A 22,048-nucleotide genomic window follows, 5' to 3' on the forward strand; every position below is an offset into this window, starting at 1 on the left:
TAATCGATTCAAGGAAAAGGTTACATGTTCCTAATGTTCTTGGTTTTTTCTGTGAATATCTTTATGTACCGAATTCATTTACAATGTATTACTCTGCCATCATTTGTATGATATTTTTCAATTTTTTTTTTCCAAATATATGATCGTGGAAGTTTTCTTCTGTGGCATTAATCGTTTAAAGGTAAATATTAAAACAGAACTTGTCATGTCTCATCTATTGATTGTCACCATAAAAAGCTGCTGTGCCAACAAGAAGCCTGAATATTTAATTTTTAATCAAGAAACAGGAAAAACAAATGAACAAACCATTTGGAGAAAATGAAATCAACTCGAAATATAAGAAAAATGTAAAGCCAGAGAGACAAGAAGTTGGAAATAAGGAGGACTACAGAGAATCCGTCGTTTTTCAGCAATTGCCATGGTCCTAGAACTTGGATTGTATCCAATCAATAGTTTTGGTATCGGTCTGGAATGACTTGGCCAGAAGATCATTGGCAATAGCTGGTTTCGAACCGAATACTGCATTTGCAATAGTGATAACTCCAGGGTTTTGGCTGCTTAAAGCTACGATGGCAACTGCATTGCCATATCCAGTATTCCTTTGAAAGTGGACCAGATTCACCGGGAAAACAAACACATCACCCTTTTGAAGAACTTTGGTGATCAGGCGATTTTCGGGGTTAGATGTTATGAATCCCACCTCAAGACTGCCTTCAATCACTGTCAGAATCTCAGTGGCTCTAGGGTGCGTATGTGGAGGGTTGATCCCCCATGGAACGAAATCGATACGTGCCAGGGAGATACCGAGAGTGTTGAGTCCTGGAATTTGGGCTACGTTTACGGGGGTCACTTTTGATCCTACGGGGTTAGAAGTGTTTCCCGGCATTTGCAAGCCGGCGAAGAAGAAATCAGTTGCCTGTGCGGCCTTGGGATCCTTGCATGCAAACCCATTCACCATAACTGCCACCATGCAAAAACTAAAAAGTCAATAAACAATAATTCCCACCAAAACTTTCCAAGTATAGTATATATATTACCAGGGCCAGTGGGATCAGCAACACAGAAATCTTGAAGAGGGCTGGGGTCTGATGCTAATGCCAGTGAACAAGTCGCAATCAGCAAACCGAGCACACGAAACGAGGGGCCATGTTTTATCTAGAGAGAGTTGAGAATGCCAAGAAATAACTAATGCTGAACGAAACTGTAAAATGAGATGGGAAACGAGAGTAAGGTTCAGCTGGTTTTTATAGTATTTGGAGCCAATAAGATGCCGGCTATCAGAATTAGCACGTACATTGTGGAAAGATCAATAAATTAGTTATGGCTACATTGTTTTTTGAATAACACACAGACGGCTTTGAAAGGGTCAACAAATTATATTACGCGCTCTATATCGTCCGTTTGTTGCCGGATTGCTGTAACTTTGACAGATACGGCCTATTCGGCTATTCCATTGACCACAGCGTATATCAGGCATGGGCCGGCCGGCTTGTATGGTTGCGTCGCCCTTTGTAACGATGAAGGTGGTGTAGGCCAGTAAGCCACACAGTTGTCCATGTACAAGTAAAAGATTATACAACTTATCAGTACTTCTGAAAATCAATCTAATTGAATGAATAACATAAAACAAAGTCACTGATTTTATTTAAATTAAAGTGGAATCAAACATTCTTTATTCAATCGATGATTAATATGCAAATTCATAAGCAGCTTTTACCATTTCAACGCGGTAGATTGTGAAGTATGTGACAAGAGTCCTTTTGTTCATTTGTGATACAGGACGGCAACACCTGCGGTTATCCACTAACTTGCTTCATCTATAAAAGCACCCCTGAATACTACAGCCTCTGCACCTCAAACAAAAACAAGTACTTCTCATCTTCTACAGCAAAAAGAAAAATGGCGGCCTCCGATTTCGTGTTGTTTGTGCTCTTAGTCGCCACCTGTTCCATTGCTTTCGCATCTGATCCGAGCCCTCTTCAGGATTTCTGCGTCGCTGATCCGAGCAGCCCTGGTAGGAGAACCTTGAACCAAAAAAAGTTGGAATATTAATTTGTTCATTTTTCTGCATGTTTTTATGTATCTTGTGCTAATACAAAAAAATTGTATATGCAGCGCTGGTGAATGGTTTTGTATGCAAGGACTCGAAAATGGTCGAAGCAAGCGATTTCTTCTTCTCCGGCCTCCATTTACCAGGCAACACTTCGAATCCCGTGGGGTCAAAAGTGACACCAGTCACCGTGGCTCAAATCCCAGGCCTGAACACTCTTGGAATTTCCTTGGCTCGCGTCGATTTCGCGCCGTGGGGGATCAACGCACCGCACACTCACCCTCGAGCGACCGAGATTCTGACAGTCATCGAAGGGAGTCTGGAGGTGGGATTCGTGACTTCGAACCCGGAAAACAATCTCATCCGGAAAGTGCTACAGAAAGGAGACGTGTTCGTGTTCCCGAAAGGTCTCGTTCACTTCGAAAGAAACGTTGGATATGGCAATGCGGTTGCCATTGTAGGCCTCAGTAGCCAGAATCCAGGGGTTATCACCATCGGCAACGCGGTTTTCGGATCCAAGCCTGCTATTGCCGACGATCTTCTTGCGAAATCATTCCAGGTCGATACGAAAACGGTGGATTGGATTCAGTCCAAGTTCTGAATAAAGAACCATGGATGATTTCTTCATCTCCCTCCTATTTTCTCTGTTTTAATTCTTTGAATTCATTATTTTGAAAGATCGTGTCAGTGTTCGCGCTAAGTTTGATTCATTTATCAAGTTATTATAATTATATTTTTGCATCCACTTGTTTCTTGGGTTTTTTTTATTTTTAGTGTAAATTAAAAAATAAATTTCAAAAATAATGTAAAATTAAAAAAATTTTACAAATATCGTAAAACTCCAAATCTGACAGCGGATATTCAGTACACGTTGGCACCATCCGCCAACATTTGGAGCGGATGCTGCGTCGTGGCGTGGGGTTGTGCCACGCACGCAGCATCCGCTGCCACTAGTAGCGGATGCTGCCACATTGGCAGCATCCGCTACACGTGGCAGCGGATGCTGCGTGCGTGGCACAACCCCACGCCACGCAGCATCCGCTCCATTATTATGCTCAATTATTCATTAGTTTCTGCATAAATCATCGGTTTTTCTCTCCTTCTTCTCTCCTTCAATTTTTTGTTTCTTTAACATTAGATTTCTCCAAATCGTTCCTCCAATTACAAATCCGAGAGTAGTTTCGGAATCCTTACAACGAGAGGTTTTTTTTTACACCAATTTTTTGAGTTTTCTTCGCCGTATTGAAAACATCGTCCGACCACAGGCGGAGCATTTTCACATCTTCCATCACCGCCTATCGTTGTTCAAACTAGCAAGAAGATATTTTGGTTGGTTGGAGCTCTATTTCAAAATTAAGGTAAATTCGAGATTATGATTTTTTAATTTGGGTGTTTTGGTTTAATTGAGTTACTATAATTGAAATATGTTTAATTGTTGGTCGCAGGTACTAAAAAAACCATTTGAAGGTATGCATTATTTTTCAGAATTTTTTTAAGCATTATTTTGATTTTTTGAGTTTATTTTAATAATCTGTTTTAGTATATATTTCAAATTTCTTATTTTTTTAATTAAATATATTATATTAATATAATAAAAATTAAATGTATTAATAATAAAAATAGTTATGTTACGTTAAGTGTTGTTATTATTATTATTTTAATCTTATAATATATATAAATATAGAATTATATATATATATATATATATATTAAAATACTAAAAAATATATATATAAACTTTATTATTGTGGTTGTTATTATATTAGATATATATGCATGTGGTGATATTATTGTATTATTGATATACTATATAATATTACGTATGTATATATATATATAATATATATATATATATAATATATGTACGTATATATGTATATAATATATGTATGTATATATATATATATATTATTTATATATATATATATATAATTTATTGTTATCGTTATTATATTAAAAATGTGCAATATATAGACATATATTGTTATATGCATATATTAAAATTTATTATATTTTATTTTATTTTATTTTTATGTTTTGTAAACCATGTAATTTTATAATATGTGTTTATTGGTTTGCATTATATAATTGTTAGTATATTTGTCAGGATGACAACAAATCGAGGGCCAATAGATTCCAGTGTGCTATATTTACAATCCACACATATGTCGTCAGAAGTTTCCACAATAACAATTGATGACATAGTTCGAGTCAAACGATCCGATAATTTGATTTGGCAGTTATTTAATGAGCATGGTCTGCACAGTCGTGTGATTGCATATTTAAATAATATGGGGTTTTATGGTGTTTTGTTGTGTGGATCTCGGCAATATGATAATCATTTAATTACTGCTTTGGTTGAACGATGGCGACGTGAAACACATACCTTTCATTTTAGATGTGGTGAAGCAACCATCACTTTACAGGAAATTTCCATTATTTGGGGTCTACCTATTGATGGTGAGCCTGTAATTGGTATAGATGTTTCACGCAAAGTTGAAGAGTGGCAGCATATATGTTTGGATTTATTGGGATTTACGCCACTGACGTCGCATTTCAAAGGTGGTCACTTATCGATGACCGCTTTATATGAGCATTGCATGGCTGCACATATCGATGATAATAGTCCAGAAATAGATGTCGTAAAATATACCCGTTGTGTAGCATTTTTCGTCAAGCAATCAATTGTCCACGTTCATCTGATACTCCTGAAAAAAAAAACATATACAAATTAAAATATATTACAATACATATTTTTAGGAACAAATTAAATTTTCAAAGTTTATACCTGTTAGTTCTTCGTTGTTGTCTTTCTCTCGCTATCGGCATGTCCATCTCGTTTCTTAGTCGAGTCGTTGTATCCCTACCTGCTCTTCTTTTTTCACGTCTAACTGGGTTGTGTTGCAACTCAAAGGTAGGACGATCCCAATATCTTTCATCTGCAAGAGGTTCAAATCTTCCTTCATACGTTGCGAGGTACTCCGATATATTGTACCATGACTGCACAAGTGTCGTGGGATCTAACGAGTGCCATTTAGCGGTGCAAATAGCATGAGAACACGGGATGCCGAAAATTGTCCATTTACCACATGAACAATCTGTTGTTGATATTCTCACCACTTGCATGTGTTGGCCGCGACTTGGCCTTCCTCCAGTTGCAACCTGAGCAGTTTGTGATCGTACATCATATTTAACAACACGATGTTCACTAGATTTCTTTGCCCATTCCTCATACTTTCGCCGTGCATAATCCGACCACAATTGATTTTCTTGAACCATACGTTGACCCTTTGTCACACGTTCAATGAAGTATTGGACACATCTCAGAAGGGTCAAGTGTACTATTGCAGATATAGGCAGTCTACGAGCTCCCTTTAACACACTGTTTAAGCACTCGGACATGTTGGTCGTCATCACTCCACGACGCCAACCTCCGTCATGGGCCATACTCCATTTTTCCTTTGATATTCCATCCAAATATCTGTGTGCCAAAATATTTTTGTTCTTAATTGCCTCCATTGTTGCATCAAATTTACAAATTTGATGTTGACTACCTGCTTCCCAGCACAAATCTTTCAAATGCACATCTTTGAACCTGGAATTAAAATTTGAGCACACGTGCCGCAAACAAAAACGATGCACACCTTGTGGAGGTTTGAAATAGGGTAGATCTTCAACGGCTCGCACGATTCCCTTGTGCCTATCAGATATTAGACACACACCATTTTCGCCACATACAACATGTCGTCCAACATTTTCCAAAAACCACTTCCAGGAATCAGACGTTTCTTCATCGACAATTGCAAAATCCAATGGTAGAACTTGATTGTTAGCATCGAGAGTGACAGCGATCAACATTTTGTGTTTGTACTTTGTGTACAAATGTGTACCGTCGACACTAATGATTTTTCGACAGTGTCGAAATCCATTAGTACACGGCTTGAATGCCCAAAAACAATAGTTCAATGTTTTTATTTCTTCATTGTTTCTGAGATGCTTCCAGTCGACAATTGTTCCAATATTGTATTTGCAAAGAGCACGCATATATTTTGGCAGTAATTGAACAGAGCTCTCCCAAGTTCCATAAACAATTTCCACTGCACGTTTCAGACTCCGCCACGCCTTCGTATACGAGATTTGATATCCATATTTATCTTTCACACTCTCTATTATATATTTAATCTCGTACGAAGGATCACATCGTACAATTCCCAATAGTGTATGTGCAACCATATCACTATTCAAGTTGTGATGATCTATGCCGACGTTGGTTGATATACATGTATGAGGCCCACCATATCGGGTTATTTTCCAATAACCTGTTTTCTCCTTGAAAGATGCGCGAAGACCCCAACGACATCTGACGGTGGAAGAATCATTTTTGCATTGAATTTTCCACAAAATGCGTGTGCTCTCAACAACAAGATATTCACGCCTAGAAACTCTGACCGAATAATCCTTCACAGATGCAATCAGATCTTTTTTATCCTTGAAAACCATGTTTACACATAGTTCTCCTCTCTCCTCATTATAGTATCTTGTCCGCATGTCATGAGGTACGCCAATAGAATCAGGAATCTCTTCTCCAAAATATGTATTAAAAAAAGATGGCATATCAGAAGTGGTAGAAAAGAAAGGAACATCTTGCCTCTGTAATTTCTGACGAGGTGGTGGACGAGATGATGTTCCCTCATCAGTATTTGCATGGATATTCACATGTACATCATCATTCACATCTTCAACATCGTCATCATCTTCTTCCTCAGACTCCCCGTATGACATCTCTGGCTCTGTATCGCTTATCTGGACATCTTCGTTTTCACTCCTAGGATCATCAACACGTGGCACAAAGTTTTGAATTTCTGAATTCCAATTTGCTTCACCATAATTTTGTTCCCAAATACGTGTACTTTCCGGCCAACTTGCAGGATCAGGTTCTGATGTGCCGGCGATATATTGATCCCACGATCCACTTTCAGGATAAAGATATATGTTGTCCATTCCTTCGGTGACGTGTAAAATATCCGATTCTTGGTCGACATGACCAACGTGATGGTCAATTTGGTTTGCTTCCACGTACAAATGCAATATACGTATATTGGGAGATTGCATCATAAACTCTAAAGCGTTGTCATCGACAAGATTGACTTGAATTTCATGCCAAGATGAATTTTCCATAAAAGAATATTTCGTTGACAATTTGAGGGTAAAAGTAGTTGGATCAATCCTCAATATTTGATGCACAGCTTCAACCAACTCGGACAAAGTAATGGTACGTAGAACTCGCATCGGTCTAGTATAAGGAATACTATACACAATCGATCCACTATCCACAATAATATGACCACCAAAATATAAAAATATATCAATGTTTTCCATTCTCGATATATTTTTTTGAAATAAAAATGAAAAACGGATAAAAGGAAAGAGAAAATTTTAAAGAGTTTAATATTTGTATGAGTGATATCCGAATAACATTTGTGAACATATATATATAGTAATACAATTACGCGTAGAATTATTCTTTACGCGTTATAATTAATATTTAAAAATTTATTACGCGTTGAATACGCGTTATATAATATATTTAAAAATTTATTATGCGTTAAATACGCGTTTTATTTAATTAACGGGCCAACTAGGCAGCGTCTGCGCCCGTGGCGGAGGACGGTGCCTAGTTGGCAGCAGCGTCCTCCGCCACGGGGCGCGGACGCTGCTGCCAACTAGGCAGCGTCCGCGCCCTGTGGCGGAGGATGCTGCCAACAAGGCAGCATCCCCTGCCACGAGGCGCGGACGCTGCCAAATAGGCAGCGTCCGCGCCCCGTGGCGGAGGACGATGCGTACGTGGAATGAAAGTCCGCTGTCAGATTTGGAGTTTTACAGTATTTGTAAATTTTTTTTAATTTTACATTATTTTTGAAATTTATTATTTAATTTACACTAAAAATAAAAAAAACCCCTTGTTTCTTGCATACTATACCAGCAATCGTGGTAAACGACGTGTACACAAAATATTAAAGATTAACAAATTTTTTTTATTAAAAACAAGATGATTATATAAAGTTGAATGATTTATATTTATGGCACGCAGTGCTGGACTTGAGATTTTGAGGCCTCAGGCGAGCACAAAAAATGGTGCCTCAAAGTTTAATATTCATATAAAAATAATAGTATTTGTAACATGAATTCTAGAAATAAAATTTAAAAAAAATAAATCATCAAAAACTATATGTTATAAGCAAATACTAAAAAACAAAAAAGATCCAAACAAAATATAAAATTCATGTTCCGAACCAGTATATAGTTACTTGAATATAACTAGTTTTGAAGCGAAAGTATTAATTAAATTTGCATAATCAACTTTCTCAACAATTTTTTTCTCGATAGATAACATAGCTAACACATTTAGTTTTTCTTGCAACATAGATGATCGAAGATAAGTTTTGATCAACTTCAATTTGGAAAATTTGAAAAAAAGTTTCTGGTAGCTAGAAAGAGTTCATTCCAAAAGTATTTAACCAATCCAATGATAATTCTAAACTAGATTTCTTCCAAATAAAGTAAGTTTAGAAAAAAAATTTATCACGAGTGATAACTGATGAGTCACACAAGCAAACATCAAAAAGAAGGAATTCAGTATTCTGAAAAACCAAAATCTAAATATGCTTGAGCGGTGGAAGGAGAAAATATTTTTCTTACCTCAATTGCTCTGTTTTCTCTCGCCTCGCTCGAATATTTGAATGTGAAATTTTGTTCAATCTGCACTCTGCAGATTTATTCTTCCTCACGGTGATGATGAATCTGCCGATTCATTTTCTTCTTAATTATCACGTTTAAATTAACTAACTAAGATAGAGCTTTTTTTTCTTTCGAAAGAAATTAAGAGAGGGCTTATCAACTATTATTTATGGGCTTATTTAAAATGGGCTCATGAACTATCATATTGATTTTTTTTTTTAAAAGATTTTGGTGCCCCCAATTTTTTTGGGCCTGAGGCACTTGCCTCATTTGTTATATAACAGGTCCAGGCCTGATGGCACGGTGGAACGAACAATCTATTTTAAATCATAGTTATTTTAAATGTAATGAACCCGCACAACTGACGAGATTTGAGTATTGACCCAAGACTTGCTTATCTCGAACAAAGGCGGACCCATAAATTTTGTTCAGGGGGCGAAATTAAGGATAGTGGTGTTCCGCCCGGGTGGTCGCTTGGGTGACCTAACTTTTTTCTTATTTTTTATACATTAAATTTTGTTCACTTTGTTAATATCCTCGTGAACAATTTTAAAAATAAAAAGATAAAAACAACACATAAAAATAAAGAGCTTAGAAAATTTTAATTTGGATAGAAATAAAAATCTGCTCTGATATTGGATATAATTCATAAAACAATCATAAATGTGCATTTTATATCAACTAAAAGACGACCAGAAAAGTTATAGCATTATCATCAATTCATAATAATTCATTATACAATTATTTGATGAGTTGTTAAACATATTTTTTTTAGAATATAATACATCAATATACCTTAAAAATGACATGCATCATATTTATTTTATTAAATAAATAATATAAATACTATTAATATATAGAAAAATTTGAGCCCCTCACCCTACATGGGTCCGCCCCTGATCTCGGACAAAAAAATTACTTAAATCTAATTAAATAAATTAAGAAAACTAACCTGAGATCAATTGTCTCATAGCCTCACCCTTAACCATTGGGCTAACGGCTCATTGCTAATTTAGTTAGCTAAACAACTTAATATAACAAAACACTTCTTTTGAAAATTACAATACTGATGTAAATTAACCAAATAATACATGCAGCTGGTTCAACTGAAGGTTAATTTAACTTCCGTTATGACAAATTCCCAAGTACTAATATTTAATAATCATTCAATTTTATTTTTAAAACCAACGAGGAAAAAACATGAAGGTTAGCACCCTAACAATTTGTGTCCATTCATAATCTAAATATTCGTCGCATATTTAGTTAGAAGAATTAATACAACTGATGCTAAAACTAAAGAAAAAATGATTAATTTACGATGAACAAATTAAAGAACTACCAATGATCTATTTTACACGTTAATATAGACCATGTAATAAATCTGAAAGCAAGAGCTGATCAATCAAGCTAGTGAGCTAATAAGGATATTCATACTAATTCGGATATAATCGGAAGAAACCGACTATATAATCAGTTGTCACTTTGATTTTGGTTTTTAATTTTTCAAATTTCGGTTCGCGTTCGATTTGGTTTTTGTAAATGGAAATGATATAACGACCATAAATTAAATTTAGTCCTTGGGAGTTAGGGTTTTAAATATTATTAAAGATTCATTTCTTGCGATCGATATTGGAATTTTTTATTTTAATATTTGATTGAATTATCAAAAGCTTCATGATTTCTTTCAAGATGTTGCTATTTCACATTTTATTTGATTGGACTTCCAATTATTTTTTGAAGTTGTGTACGTTTTTGTTCATGATCTAACTTGTTAGATTTTATTAGAACTGTGGTATATAAATTATCTTGTTTTGGTTATTTTGGTGGCAATGCAGTGTGATGGATTTTATAATTTTTTAAGTATAACATATATTATTGCTCGGGTCGAACTAGACAAGATGGTAATTGATGGGTATAACCCAATTTTAATAAATTAGTCCACTACTATTGTCCGCTAAGAGTCAAGTCCATGTAGGATCTAAGTCTTAATAAAAGGGCCCATTCATCCAAGCCCATCAATAAGCTTATGAATTGTACTCATCCTCTCATTTCAAGGTAAGCTCTCGTTTTGCACTTTAAGATTTCCTTCATTTGCTCGGGTTTTATTCTAGCTAGTGCTGACTTGAGTATCGAAGGGTTTTTGTTGGACACTTCTCTATGCCTCTAACAGTTATTTGTGGCGCACGCCTTTAACGATAATTCATAACGCAGTTGACGATCCACTACTTCACTTTGAAATTTTCGCAAGTGCTACAACTGTAAACTTGGTAATGACACTCCACTAATCCCCTGAATATACTTAATTCAGGTAACTACTTTATTTGGCTACATCAGTAATTAATTAAGCTCGATTTTTTTTATCAGTTTGATTTTTTTAAAAAAAATAGAATAAAAAGTTTTGGATAAAAAAATTGATAAAGTTGTTGGTGGAACAAATGAACATTTTGTTGTGCAGCAGATCACTTGTAAACTTCAAGTTTTCATCTTAACTAGTACATTACTAAATCAACATGCATCTAGGGGTGAGTTTTCGGTATACCGTATAAAAAATATTTGTATGAAAAAAATTATATCGATATCGATATCGAAATTCCGAAATTTTTGTATAGAAAAAATTCATACTCATACCGTATAGATATCGAAAAAAAATTTGATATACCAAAAAAAAAAGTCTATATATCGAAAAAATTTCGGTACGGTATCACAAAAAGTCGGTATTTTGGTTCGGTATCCCAGCCCTACGATGCAACATCAAATTAAATAATTTACAATAAACTCTCATGACCACTTCTTCTTTTTCAAAAAAAAAAAAACAAAACAAAACAAAAGGATTGTTATAACAACAAATGGATATACCTTTTTCCCATATTTGAGAGATCTTGATGATTTGATCAAGGGTCGGCAACCTAGTATTATAATTATAATTTTCTTCCTCGGACTAACTTAATCTTGGTTTCAACATAAATATATATATAGTTTCTTTGGATAAGAGGCCGCCAGGTATATTCATTTGGCCACCAAGACCTTTTCAACCTTCAGTACTGCATGGATGAACAAATTATATTTAAGTAGACGGCAAAAATCGGCATTATCTCATCAGATTGCTCTATAAATTTCAATTTAACATGGGAGATATATATAGCACTGATCTATATATATACTTGCTTTTTCTCCCACAATAAGCAAAGATATTTTCTTCTTCAAAACAAATTAACATGGCTTTTCATTTGGTCGTGCTCGGTTTACTGATTGCAACTTGTTCACTGGCATTAGCATCAGACCCGAGCCCTCTTCAAGATTTCTGTGTTGCCGATCCCACTGGCCCTGGTACTAATTAATTATGTTCTAAATTCTAATCATGTCATATTATACTTTGAAAATTTTGTTTGAATTATATTATTGACTTTTTGTTTTTGCAGTTATGGTGAATGGGTTTGCATGCAAGGATCCCAAGGCTGCACAGGCAACCGATTTCTTCTTCGCCGGCTTGCACATGCCTGGAAGCACTTCAAACCCCGTCGGATCAAAAGTTACGCCCGTGAACGTGGCCCAAATTCCAGGCCTCAACACGTTCGGAATCTCCCTGGCACGTATCGATTTTGCTCCGGGGGGAGTCAACCCCCCGCACACGCACCCTAGAGCCACTGAGATTCTGACTGTGATTGAAGGTAGTCTTGAGGTGGGGTTCACAACATCGAACCCCGAAAATCGCCTGATCACCAAAGTTCTTCAGAAGGGTGATGTGTTTGTTTTCCCTGTGAATCTGGTACACTTTCAAAGGAATACTGGATATGGTAATGCAGTTGCCATCGTAGCTTTGAGCAGCCAAAACCCGGGAGTTATCACTATCGCGAATGCAGTCTTTGGTTCGAACCCAGCCATTGCAAATGATCTTCTGGCAAAGTCATTCCAGACCGATACTAAAACTATTGATTGGATACAATCAAAATTTTAGATACCTTGCTTGTGGACTTCTCTTCTGCAGTGACAAATAATGTTGGTGTCTGTATCACAGAAACCACCGTTGTTTTTTGTTGAATTTAAATCTTTGTTGTTTGCTTACGTTGATTTTTCAATAGTATTTTGTACTTCACACAAATCTCAGACTAATCAACCAAACATATTGCAAGTCACAAATGGTGAAATTCTTAATCCAATGAAATCTACAGAAGAACTAATTGACAACCTTGATTCAAGAAACATGAAACGAAAAGCTAGCAAAAGAAATTCAAGTGCAGGGCATCTCTCAATTTTAAATCCTGGAGTAATAGAATAGGCAAATCTAAACCATAAGAGGCATTGTAAGAATTTCAAGCAGCGAGGTCCTCGTGATCCTCCTCCTCGTATTCATCTTCTTCGGCAGTAGCGTCCTGGTACTGCTGATACTCAGCCACGAGATCGTTCATGTTACTCTCGGCCTCAGTGAACTCCATTTCATCCATCCCTTCACCGGTGTACCAATGCAAGAAAGCTTTACGCCTGAACATAGCAGTGAATTGCTCGCTCACACGCCTGAACATCTCCTGAATCGAAGTTGAGTTTCCAATAAAAGTGGACGCCATTGTCAGGCCCTTAGGCGGGATGTCACAGACACTGGACTTGACATTATTTGGGATCCACTCGACAAAGTAGGAGGAATTCTTGTTTTGGAGATTGATCATCTGTTCGTCCACTTCTTTGGTGCTCATCTTGCCACGGAACATGGCAGAGACCGTCAAGTATCGACCATGGCGTGGGTCAGCAGCACACATCATGTTCTTGGCATCCCACATCTGCTGAGTCAGTTCAGGTACCGAGAGTGCTTGGTACTGCTGGGAACCTCGGGAGGTAAGGGGTGCAAATCCAACCATGAAAAAATGAAGGCGTGGAAAGGGGATAAGATTCACTGCAAGCTTTCTAAGGTCAGAGTTCAGCTGTCCAGGGAACCGGAGACAACAAGTGACACCACTCATGGTACCAGAGATCAGGTGGTTGAGGTCGCCAACTGACATGCAGCAAAAACAAGAAAAACATTGCTTAGAAATGTGTACTATGACTTTCACAAATGATTTCATTAACTGGCGCAGCCAGAAACTAAATAAAGGAGGTGTGGGATCGATGTTTGCCTTTGTACCAATAGTTACAGCTAAGAGTAATGATGCAACTCAATTTTTTTAAACCGCAAGCAATAGGTTTTGATATATAAGAGACAACAATTGCTGCTATTCATCAATCCACCTTTTAATAATTGCACCATCTACAACACGTGAACACAACATCGATTTCGACTATATATTGAGAACTTGCCTTTGTACGTTGGTACAACAGCGAGCACTTGATCCTATTAGAAAGTCTAAAAATTTCTAAACCATAAGGAAGGCGAAATCTCGTTTTTCAGTTCTCACACTTTCGGTTAAGGAAAAATATAGATGTGTATAAGAAATTTTAAGAGGAAGTAGAGGTTAAATCCTCTTATGGTTCTCTTTTCCCTTTGCCATTAGTCATTAGCTACAAAGATGAGTAAAATGAAATGAACATACATGAAGGAGTGGCAAGCTTGAGAGTGCGGAAACATATATCGTACAGAGCTTCATTATCCAAGACCATACACTCATCGGCATTCTCCACGAGTTGATGAACAGAGAGGGTAGCATTGTACGGTTCAACAACCGTATCAGACACCTTCGGAGAAGGAAAAACTGAGAATGTCAGCATCATGCGGTCAGGATACTCCTCTCTGATCTTGGATATGAGAAGGGTTCCCATACCAGATCCAGTGCCTCCACCCAAAGAATGACAGACTTGAAATCCTGTTAGATAAAACACAATATATGAGCATCAAAAGAGTGGGATAAAGACATAACATGACATATTTTACCATATTTTTTCTAAATTTCTGGACAATGCCTCAGCAACCAAATGCATTATCATTCACAGACATCAAGAAATGAAAGGTAAGAATGGACTTGATATTATAAAACAAAAAGGTGATACTACATGGGAGGAATGCAGATACTGAAAGATTTGTAATATATACATGTCCACATTGATGAAAATGAATCCAAACAAACATGAGATAAATACGTTAAAAGATCAAAATCCAACGTTTCTTCCCGGAGCTAGATCTTAGAAAATAAAATTCAGATAATAATGGATAAACAAAACCAAAAAGAGCAAAATAAATACAAAGTTTAACAACCTTGCATGCAGTCACAATTCTCGGCCTCCTTGCGCACAACATCAAGCACGGAATCAATCAATTCTGCTCCCTCCGTGTAATGCCCCTTGGCCCAATTATTCCCAGCACCAGACTGCCCGAAAACAAAATTATCTGGCCGGAATATCTGTCCGAACGAGCTGGATCTGATGGAATCCATGGTACCAGGCTCGAGGTCCATGAGGACGGCGCGGGGGACGTACCTCCCGCCACTGGCTTCATTGTAGTAAACGTTGATTCTTTCAACCTGGAGATGATCAGAACCACCGATCTTTCCGGTGGTGTCGATGCCGTGCTCGCCACAGATAACTTCCCAGAATTTGGCGCCGATCTGGTTCCCACATTGCCCGCCTTGTATGTGGAGGATTTCTCTCATTTTCTTGGATTTTCTTTTGCTTTTCCTTCTGGGTTTTCGTTGCTGCTTCCGGGGAAATCCGGTGATTCTTTGATCTTTCTTTGCTTTTTTTGTGAGTTAGATATGGTGCTTGTTCAACTTCACGTTGTGGTTTGGGGAAGCAGTGGAAAGGAGGCAATTGAGGGGGATTGGAGGGAAACATCGGCAGGGAGAGCTCAGCCAATATCTATACGCCATGTGTCTAAATTTTCGAATCCTAAATTGGGAAAAGACAGGAAAAAAAAACATTATTATTTTTATTTTTATTATTATTTGATTGGTAATATTAATGTATGTACCTAATTTGTATTCAAGTACATTTTATTTTTACATTAATCTCTTTTGTACGTTATAAATTTTACAAAGAGAAATGAGTATCAAATTCATTAAGTGTAAGGGTGTTGAATACAAATAATTCATATTAATACTCATCGTGAGAGATTTTATGGCTACACCTAAAGAAAAAATCCTGGTCTTTTTTAGTTGAACAGAAAATATGGGGTCTATCAGTATACATATTTTTTTTTACTGACAATGAGATGATCCATCTCGTATGATGATCCATCTCGTATGAATACACTAGAGTACCGTTTGGTACATTGAATGAAAGTGGGATGATTCAAAATTTTTACTCATCTCATGTTTCTTTCATTTCTTTGTTAACCCGAGTCATCTTATAGCCCGGTATGACATTATACGCGGGTTTGATGAAAAACCCTTCCAACTCATGGTATTAGTGGAGGACGAGTAGAAATTGAAAAGGACAATTAAGAGATTTTATAGTAATAAACACAATAATCCTAAAAATAAAAAAACATATAAAACAACATAATATTGTTCATATCTATGTATTATTTATCCATATTTCATCATGTTTTTATCACACTTTTATTCATTTCTCATACATTCTATCTATGAAACCAAACTATATCTAGAAGTGTAGGAAATTAAAATTCTCCCCTCCTTCAAAAGACACGTATCAATAATTATGATTTTATATCGACAATTCTTCAACATCTTAATCGTTCACAAAAATATTTTCTGTGTGTGTATAAGTTTGTATAGTACATGTTTTTACATGACTTAAAAACGTTATTGAAAAAAAATAAAATTCATTTTATCCTTACTTATTAAGTGTTTAAATATAATTTTATAAAAAAAAACTTATTGAAACTAATTAATATATTTGATAATGTAGGTAGATCATAAAATATCAATAGTATTATTTATTAAACTTGAACCATATTTAAAACTAATGAAAAAGAAATTAAACATCTTTATATTTTGAACGGACGAAATAATTGATACAGAAAATAAGGGTTAAGATTATGCTCCACCAAATGTGCTACATCTGGTGGAGCTAAACCCTTGGATCATGAGAGAGCCCAAATATTTTCATGTCGGCCTTATTGATCCAAGAGCTATACTACACGTCTCATCCGAAAATAAGGAATTGTACATGACATGGTGGCAATGAGCCAATGAGACGGGTTTGGTCAAAAATCAAAACCCATAATGCCTTGCTTTAACCCTCTTTGTCCGATCCAATAAGACAATTACTGCAGGCGTAATTCGAATTGAACTAGTTTGATCAAACGAAATTATATAATTAAAATTTTATTCAGTACGCACAACAACAAAAAAAGGTTTAATCATAATATTATTTGTCAACAAACTTCATGAGGCACGAAAACGTTCACTTTGAGTATCCCATTATAACATCCAACCCTTTAATAGTTCAAGTGATAATAGCCTTTTTTGTCCATAAATTTATCAGTAGCTGAATCAAAATAATTGAAAAATAAAAATTAATGTACTAAAATTAAAATTCAAAAAGTTAAATGATCAAACGAAAAAATCAACAAGTTAATAGATAAAAAAAATTATTTTCCCATAATTAAAAAAAGAAATTCATTTTTCTAACATCAGCTAACATACTTAGTTCAAAAAAAGATAAATGTTATCACCGTTACAAAATTGAGGGGTGAGCCAATATTTGAAAGATAACATAGTTGGATCGAAAAATGCAGTACTGATTAGTAGTAAGCACATTGTTTGCTCAAAAAATAAATAAAATAAAATAAACACGCTGCAACAAACCGAGAAAATTGTGTCAAATACTTTTGTAAAATTTATGATGAGCTAATATCCTCTCTGTAATGAGTTTGAGCATCTCAGTCCCTTTCTTATATTTTTTCAAGCATGTAGACCTTTACCCATACAATTGTGAAAGCATGTGCGTAATGATTTAACTTCTTGATGTTTTTTAGATAATAAATTCCCAATAAAACCCCTCGTATCTTTATTTTTGGTACTTATTTTGTTAATCAATTGTTCATGCAATTAATTTATACAATGCACAATTGAAGTACAAAATAAAAATCCATAAATAAAAAAACTTCATCTTTTTATTTACTTTTACGGGTATAATAGAATAAACATATATTATCCTTTAATATTTTTAGTGAAAAATAATTTTTTTATCAAACATCTATTCTTTGTTTTTTTTTTATCATTGTTTTTAGATTTTCTAAAAATTATGCTTTGACATGATGTCATTTATAATGAATTTTTTTTCTTTCTATTAACACTTTTTAGATAAAATATATTAAATGTACATTATCTATAATTATTAGTTACATATTAGCTAAAAGTATTAATTAATGAATCGGCTATTGCATAATATTCATTTCATTATTGTACATTTTTTATTTTAAAAAAAGAATTTTTATCATCGGTGAGATTTATACTCTTTTTAAGTGATAAAATAAAAATATATATCATTGTATTTTAAAGATTAATGAGAATGATTGTTGTTAAATTAAGGGCTTTTTTTGTCATTGATAAATTTATGAGACAAAATTAATTTTGGGGAGAGTGAGCTAAAATAAATTATAACACAGGGACTGAAATGCTTAAAAATATTATAGAGGGAGATATTTGATCATCTAGAATTTCACAGGATATTTTACGCACTTTTCTCAAACAAACTGGTAATTCATTTTTCATTGATGTAGAAGTGTAATTTCATTCCTCAAGACATGTTTGCGTTAAAAGAATAAGTAAATGATTGTGAATGATCATGTATTTGATACCAAATACACCAAGGCATATTTTGGTACACTTGATAAGTGAGTGATTAATAAATTATCATATCTCATTTCATGTTTGGTATATTTTTAAAAAACTCATGATAACTCAACGAGCCCCTGATAAATGTTTCTACATATAGGTTATGTATCCCTTTAATTTGGTGTGATAAATTTAATACAAACAACAAAATACTACAAAAATCCAAATTTAATTATTGCATTTATGCATGTGCAAGATCTTGAATAACAATGAAAAATAAAATTTATTATGGTAAGGTTAATTTCGTCATTACAAGCTAATATATAAATTTAATCACTCTTCTTAAAACCATACAAAAAAATTAATATAATATCCTATCAATTTACTTATCCTTATATTGTATATCATTTACTTATCCTATCCTTTGTACTAAAAATTTAAGGTATAGTTTGGTATATAGGATATTATCTATACTATTATATAAAAGTTGAGCTTCTTATAGTAACTAATTATGAGGACGTCAAAATTCTTTATTTCATAAATACATTTTCTTATCCACTATCTCAATAAACCTCCCTCTCAATCTATCTTTTGGTTTTAAAAAAATTATATAAAAAATCATTTATTTTGCACATACAAACACATGTGCATTTTGCACTAATATATATTAAGAAATAATCACAAGAGTCATGCTACAGCACAAAGATACGTGTATAACAAATATAACACAAAATCTAATAAAAAAAATTTCAATTATCAAAACATCATAATAAATTCAATATAAAGTCTCACATATAATTCACATAATTGTCGATAGGGTTGATTCGTCGTACTTTTACCATTATATTCTAATCACATGTACCAAGTACCAACTAACTCCATATATTTTTTTGTCCTTTCTACAACGACCTTTTGTAATAAGGTGACTACTCTAATTATATATGAAACCAATACAAAGTCAAAATCTTAAGTGAATATATAAGATTTTGTTTACATCTTCTTTATGATATATGAATTCGACAAAGCGCGTGCGAAGGCTGAAATTTAAAAAAAAAACGCGGAATCCAACTCTGCCACACATTCAATAGATAGATAGATAGTACTTGAATGCGACATGTGAAACTATATCTTAAATAAATTTTGCAATCATAATAATCAATTCCACCCAAAAAGCATGCAAAAATAACGATCAATCAACGAACCCAATCAGCCTATTCACTTTCTTCCTCCAACGGGCAGCGTAGGTATGCTTTGTTCGTTCCTGAAAACGTTGTCCGGGTCCACCTGAGTCTTGATTTTCACCAATCGGTCGAAGTTTTTCTTGAAATATTTCTCCCCGTATACTTTTCCCTGCTTGTAGCTGTTTTTACCGTTGTCGGTGGTGCCGATGTCTAAGTCTCTGTAGTTCAGGTAAGCCTCTCGGGGATTATTCGACACGAATGGCTTCATGAAACTGTACAGTTGCCTGCTTTGATCGATGTAGTTCTTGTCTGCTTCTTCGCCTTCTTCGTTCCAGTTCACGGAATACTGGATTTTGAAGATGTTTCCTGCTCTGTGTGGGAAAGGTGCGTCTGATTCGGGGATCTCGCTCATTCTCCCGCCGTATGAGTTGAAAACCAGGCCCACTTTCCCGATTTCCACCATTTTCTTGAACAGTGAATCGAGCCCGGATTTGGAAATCGGGGTTTTCACGTAATCTGATTTGCGTTTCAGGAAATTAACTGAGTCGGGGACTCTGCTGAGTAGAGCGCTGGGGGCTGTGGTGTTGTCGAAATTGGTCCAGTATAGGACTGAGTCAATCCAGGACATTTCCTTGCAATCGGATTGTTTCAGCCCCAAAACAGGGAATTGGGAACCCGTGACCGATACCAATCGGGCTGAATCTCCCAAGAACATACCGATAAACGTTGCTCGAACGCTTCTCACTTTGTTCCTGGTGATTGGCTGGAGCAGCACTCTGATGAAGAGATCGTTGTCCATCTTTTCTGCGATTTGTTGGTATTGGAAAACAGAGTCTATCGCAGTGTCGTTCTGGAATCTTTCCACCCTGAAAACGGTGACGACCGGCGGGACACGGACTAGTTTGATCTTGTACCCCAAGATCACTCCAAAACTTGCGCCTCCGCCGCCGCGGATGGCCCAGAAAAGATCCTCCCCCATGGATGCTCTGTCGAGGACTCTGCCATTGGCATCGACTATTTGCGCGTCGATCACGTGATCTACCGTCAGCCCGTACTTCCGCAGCAAGTTCCCGTACCCCGCGCCGCTGATGTGCCCTCCGACGCCCACGGTCGGGCAAACTCCGGCGGGGAAACCGTGGACTTTGCTCTTCTCCCATATCCTATAATACAACTCCCCGAGCTGCGCACCGGACTGAACCCACGCGGTTTCATCCGCGATGTCGACATCGATCGCCCTGAAATTGAACATGTCGAGGATCACGAAAGTGGACTTGGCCGACACGTACGAGAGACCCTCGTAATCGTGGCCGCCGCTGCGGATCTTGAGTTGTATCCCAAGTTTCTTGGAGCACAAAACTGCGACGCTGACATGTAACTGCGTCTTAGGAGTGATGATCGTGTTGGGTTTCGGTGTGGTCGAGACATTGAAGCGGCGGTTCCGGACATAATCTTCGAGAATATTGGCGAAGGATGGATTGGCGGGGCTGTATATTATGCCGGAGATTTCGGAACTTGGGATTTTGCTTTGCGAAAAACACTGGACGAACGAATCGTAAACGGAAGCCGCAGTCGAAAATGCGACGGAGTTGAGGAACAAGAAGAGGAAGAGAAATGGAGTTTTCTCCATTGTAGAAGAATTGGTCTCAAAGGTTTTGTTAATTGGGAAGTTAATGGAATGGAAATGGGGCGTTGAATATATACAGATTGAGAGGTTTGAAATATCTTAATAGATTACCGGTCAACAAAACACGTACATTTAGTGAATCTATTTAACTATTTAATTAATTGATTTTTTTTTTCGTTAAAGTTTTATAGTATAGGATATATTTTTAACATGATATATTTTTAGATCCTAAACGATGGTTATTATACAAATATGTATCTGATAGTACATATCTCTACACATAAGTATGATTAATGTAAAATTATATACGTGTTCAAAAAAATCATATTAGTCGTATATAGAATCGTTATAAATAGATTTAGATTTTCGTTTTTTATATTTGGTAAAATTGCAAGAATTTATGAGCGGGTGATGCATGAAGCTTCTTTCCTTACACGGATTAACAATAATTGTGCAAAGAATAGGAGGAAATGCGCAATTTAATTGTATTATCAGAATTGGAATCTCAATTTACAATTGGGAGGGGAAAATCTCGATTCAATACTAAATGTTTGGACACATTCTCGGTTTAGTCCTAAATGTATTTACGTTCCCCGTTTTTGTCCCAAATGTTTTACAAAATTTTTCGGTTCAGTCTTAAATGTTTTTACGTTCCCAGTTTCGTTTCAAATGTTTTCCAAAAGTTATAGGTTCAATCCTAAATATTTTTACGTTTCCGCTTTCGTCCCAAATATTTTTCATAAGTTCCCGGTTTGGTTCTTCCATCTACTCGTGGGTTAAAACTAACCGAATA

General features: G+C 35.8%; 5 protein-coding genes across 5 annotated transcripts; 2 read left to right on the forward strand and 3 right to left on the reverse strand.

Moving 5' to 3' along the window:
- Positions 1 to 374: 374 nt before the first annotated feature.
- On the reverse strand, positions 375 to 1,171 carry LOC140886622 (putative germin-like protein 2-1). The gene is made up of 2 exons (XM_073293300.1): positions 1,038 to 1,171; positions 375 to 960 (listed from the first exon to the last, which is right to left on the reverse strand). The coding sequence occupies exon 2, from the start codon at positions 956 to 958 to the stop codon at positions 425 to 427; it is 534 nt and encodes a 177-aa protein (XP_073149401.1). The 5' UTR covers positions 959 to 960; positions 1,038 to 1,171; the 3' UTR covers positions 375 to 424.
- Positions 1,172 to 1,877: 706 nt separating this feature from the next.
- Positions 1,878 to 2,738, forward strand: LOC140890454 (putative germin-like protein 2-1). Its single transcript, XM_073298242.1, has 2 exons — positions 1,878 to 2,014; positions 2,116 to 2,738. The coding sequence occupies exons 1-2, from the start codon at positions 1,900 to 1,902 to the stop codon at positions 2,649 to 2,651; spliced, it is 651 nt and encodes a 216-aa protein (XP_073154343.1). The 5' UTR covers positions 1,878 to 1,899; the 3' UTR covers positions 2,652 to 2,738.
- Positions 2,739 to 12,000: 9,262 nt separating this feature from the next.
- On the forward strand, positions 12,001 to 12,743 carry LOC140890688 (putative germin-like protein 2-1). Its single transcript, XM_073298666.1, has 2 exons — positions 12,001 to 12,115; positions 12,208 to 12,743. Exons 1-2 carry the CDS (start codon positions 12,004 to 12,006, stop codon positions 12,741 to 12,743), a joined length of 648 nt encoding a protein of 215 aa, XP_073154767.1. The 5' UTR covers positions 12,001 to 12,003.
- Positions 12,744 to 12,940: 197 nt separating this feature from the next.
- On the reverse strand, positions 12,941 to 15,489 carry LOC140887212 (tubulin beta-1 chain). The gene is made up of 3 exons (XM_073294313.1): positions 14,967 to 15,489; positions 14,308 to 14,577; positions 12,941 to 13,772 (listed from the first exon to the last, which is right to left on the reverse strand). Exons 1-3 carry the CDS (start codon positions 15,358 to 15,360, stop codon positions 13,099 to 13,101), a joined length of 1,338 nt encoding a protein of 445 aa, XP_073150414.1. The 5' UTR covers positions 15,361 to 15,489; the 3' UTR covers positions 12,941 to 13,098.
- A 4,021-nt stretch (positions 15,490 to 19,510) lies between these two features.
- On the reverse strand, positions 19,511 to 21,390 carry LOC140887171 (berberine bridge enzyme-like 21). The gene has a single exon (XM_073294247.1). It carries the CDS (start codon positions 21,256 to 21,258, stop codon positions 19,666 to 19,668), a length of 1,593 nt encoding a protein of 530 aa, XP_073150348.1. The 5' UTR covers positions 21,259 to 21,390; the 3' UTR covers positions 19,511 to 19,665.
- Positions 21,391 to 22,048: the final 658 nt, after the last annotated feature.

The sequence above is a fragment of the Henckelia pumila genome, chromosome 3 (assembly GCF_033568475.1).
Source record: "Henckelia pumila isolate YLH828 chromosome 3, ASM3356847v2, whole genome shotgun sequence".
In the NCBI taxonomy this organism is placed as follows: Eukaryota; Viridiplantae; Streptophyta; class Magnoliopsida; order Lamiales; family Gesneriaceae; genus Henckelia; species Henckelia pumila.